We start from the raw sequence: 2,737 nt of genomic DNA on the forward strand, positions 1-2,737 counted from the left end.
CAGCTTAATCTCTTCCCTGTGAATTGTACAAGACATCACACATGCCTTTATATTGTTTGTCTCAGAATCATCTCAGCAACTAGTGTATGAGTAATGTGCACACTCACACTTCACATGAAAATATGCCCCTGATATTGTTACCATAAAGAAATAACTCTAAGTACGTCATTGTCATCAATCTAAATGACGTGTGTGTGTGTGTAAGAGGGAGGGAGGGAGGGAGGGAGGGAGGGGGTTGGGGTTAAACACAAAGGTTGATGAGTGAACCAGTGGCTACAGAGGGGAACAAAAAGAGGAAACCAAAGTCTGCTCTGCAACACAAGACAGAAAAATACGAGCATCTTCTACAACATAACGGAAAGAAAAGTCAACAAGAGGGAAACTAACAGGATTTTAAACGATCAGATCTGAGGTGGAACCCAGCTTGACCCTCCTGTGCAGCGCAGAGCACCTCGTTCCGTCACTTTCAAGTGAAAAATGCTGTGGAGATTGTCTCTCGCCGTGGCCGTGGTGTGCGTCGGTGGCATATGCAACTGTGTGAAGGCAGACGTGATGAGCAGGCTGATCATACCGAGGGACTACGGGGTGAAACTGTGCGGCAGAGAGTTCATCAGAGCAGTCATTTTCACCTGTGGTGGCTCCCGGTGGAAACGATACATGGAGGGGGACTTAGGTGAGTCAACATTACTGCTGTACTTTCATTCATTGCTTCATTTGTGTGATTGGACAAAAATGCTGTGTTATACATGTTTCAAAACGTAAAGACTGTGTGTAGAAGCATTTCCAAGATATAGTGTAAAAATGTATTTCTCATTAAGGTTAAGGATGATGAAGGGACGAGAGGGTGCACAGGCAAGGAGCTGTAATTGTTTTCTTCATTCCTACTTTAATTTCCACTGAGCACATTACTGTAGCTGGTGACTTATTACACATCAACAGGTTAGGCTGCCACAGGGTTTTAATAAACAGCTCCCCCCACATTTTAGTTGACTGACAGAGCCTCATATTTCAGTACCACGGGCAGCTCATGTTCATTGTTAATGGAACAAATTTTTTTTTTTTTGCTATGACTAAAGGTGCATTTGACTCATTTCTTTCCCCAGATTCCTTCCAGTGGGGTTCCCTCAGTGACATTACAGCAGAAGACAACCAGCACACCTGGCAATCCAGTGCAGAGCTCACAGCAGATAACCCCTCTCAGCTCCATCCCAGCTCCTCTTACTCCCTGGCAGACCTCCTGGCTCTTTTCAGGGCTCGAGGAGACGGGCAGCAGCCGTCGCTGAGTGACTTTGCCTCGCTGAAGAAGCCTCAGCTGTCCACAGTTTCAGGCGAGCAAGCTACAGCCAACTGGCCCGTAGCGAGCAAGAAGAAGAGAAACTTTTCCCTGGGTGTGGCGGGGAAGTGCTGTAACCAGGGCTGCACTAAGAATGATATCGGACGCTTGTGCTGAGGCAGGGGGAAAAAGGATTTGTGACATGAAGATGTTGTGATGGGCAGTAATGAACAGTGTATAAAGAAGTAGAACGAGAGCAAGTTCACACCTGCTGTTCAACAGGCTCGAGTCAGCCGAATATTTTAATATATATTTTCTTTATTCTCCTCACTTGATATTTTCTTTAAAAAAAAAAAAACATGTCCTGTATGTTGCCCTTGAAGCACCGTTGAGAATAAATTTTAAATACTGTTAATATGAAATGTCGAGCAGTGTCATATGTTGTGTACAACGCTTGTGTATATGTGTGGACAGGATTTGGGAGCAATAAACAGCGTCCATATTGTCGCCTGCAGTCTGTCTGGTGAAACTACGTTCATACTCACACGCGCCAATATCACACATTAGTGTCATTTAGGCTGCTGTGAACTTATTGCCGGCCTCTGTTCACAGCATTACGTCTGTCGGATCATTTTCCGTCAAACACCCCGAGGACACTACAGCAAAAGAGTAGGTTTCCTTTTTTCTTTTAACCCTTTGTGATGTAGATAAAACAAATAAATTAAATACAGACAACCCCCTGCGTAAAAATGTTACACTATCACTAAACACAACTTATAAGCTGAATGACTGTGGGTACAATATGATGAAGATTTATGTGACAAGTGAACCACATTGAGAATAAAAAAAGTACAAGTTTCATGACCATACTGTACTAACATGTTTTGTTTATTAAAAGTATATACACACCTGGAATATACAGCACATCCATCTTTCAGTATTTACATCCATATTCGCATAAATGTATTAAAGGTACCACCAGGCTTTATGTCATTCACACTGCACCAAAATAAAATTGAAATGAATGGAAAAAAAAAACACCAGTTAAATCTGTTTAAACATCTTCTGTTTTACCAAATGTCTTCTGAGGAAAAATGACACACAGAATAATCACATTTGGTTTTAAACACCACTGTACATATATCACAATAATGGCTGTTTGGGGTGACAAAAACAACCCATTAGGCAGCAACATTTTCTATCTTGGCATTATAGCAACTCGGCAGGAGCTAACAGTCTCTCATTCACAACAGATTTGACATGACCAAAATATTTAGGCCGGCGTGATACTGCCCAGAGGTTAGAGCGTGGGAGCTTCAGAGACACTCTGTATGTTTTGTGGTGACACGCTCTTTACAGTGACTCATACTTGACGATGTGAGGACATCCGTCGTTTGACATTATGTGTCTCCCTCCCTTAATGTTGTAAATACAACACTGGATTTTTTTTTTTTTGTATGTAAG

The 2,737-nt window shown here is 42.3% G+C and overlaps 1 protein-coding gene across 1 annotated transcript; it reads left to right on the forward strand.

Annotated features, from left to right (window-relative positions):
* Positions 1-261: 261 nt before the first annotated feature.
* Positions 262-2,316, forward strand: rln1 (relaxin 1). Its single transcript, XM_033647303.2, has 2 exons — positions 262-673; positions 1,104-2,316. The coding sequence occupies exons 1-2, from the start codon at positions 478-480 to the stop codon at positions 1,448-1,450; spliced, it is 543 nt and encodes a 180-aa protein (XP_033503194.2). The 5' UTR covers positions 262-477; the 3' UTR covers positions 1,451-2,316.
* Positions 2,317-2,737: the final 421 nt, after the last annotated feature.

The sequence above is a fragment of the Epinephelus lanceolatus genome, chromosome 19, assembly GCF_041903045.1.
Source record: "Epinephelus lanceolatus isolate andai-2023 chromosome 19, ASM4190304v1, whole genome shotgun sequence".
NCBI classification, from domain to species: Eukaryota; Metazoa; Chordata; class Actinopteri; order Perciformes; family Serranidae; genus Epinephelus; species Epinephelus lanceolatus.

Bases quoted from the DNA above. Each gene is read 5' to 3' on its own strand.
- rln1 (XM_033647303.2), top strand. From the start codon at position 478: ATGCTGTGGAGATTGTCTCTCGCCGTGGCCGTGGTGTGCGTCGGTGGC. The intron at 674-1,103 runs GTGAGTCAACAT...TTCTTTCCCCAG, and splicing joins ATACATGGAGGGGGACTTAG to ATTCCTTCCAGTGGGGTTCC.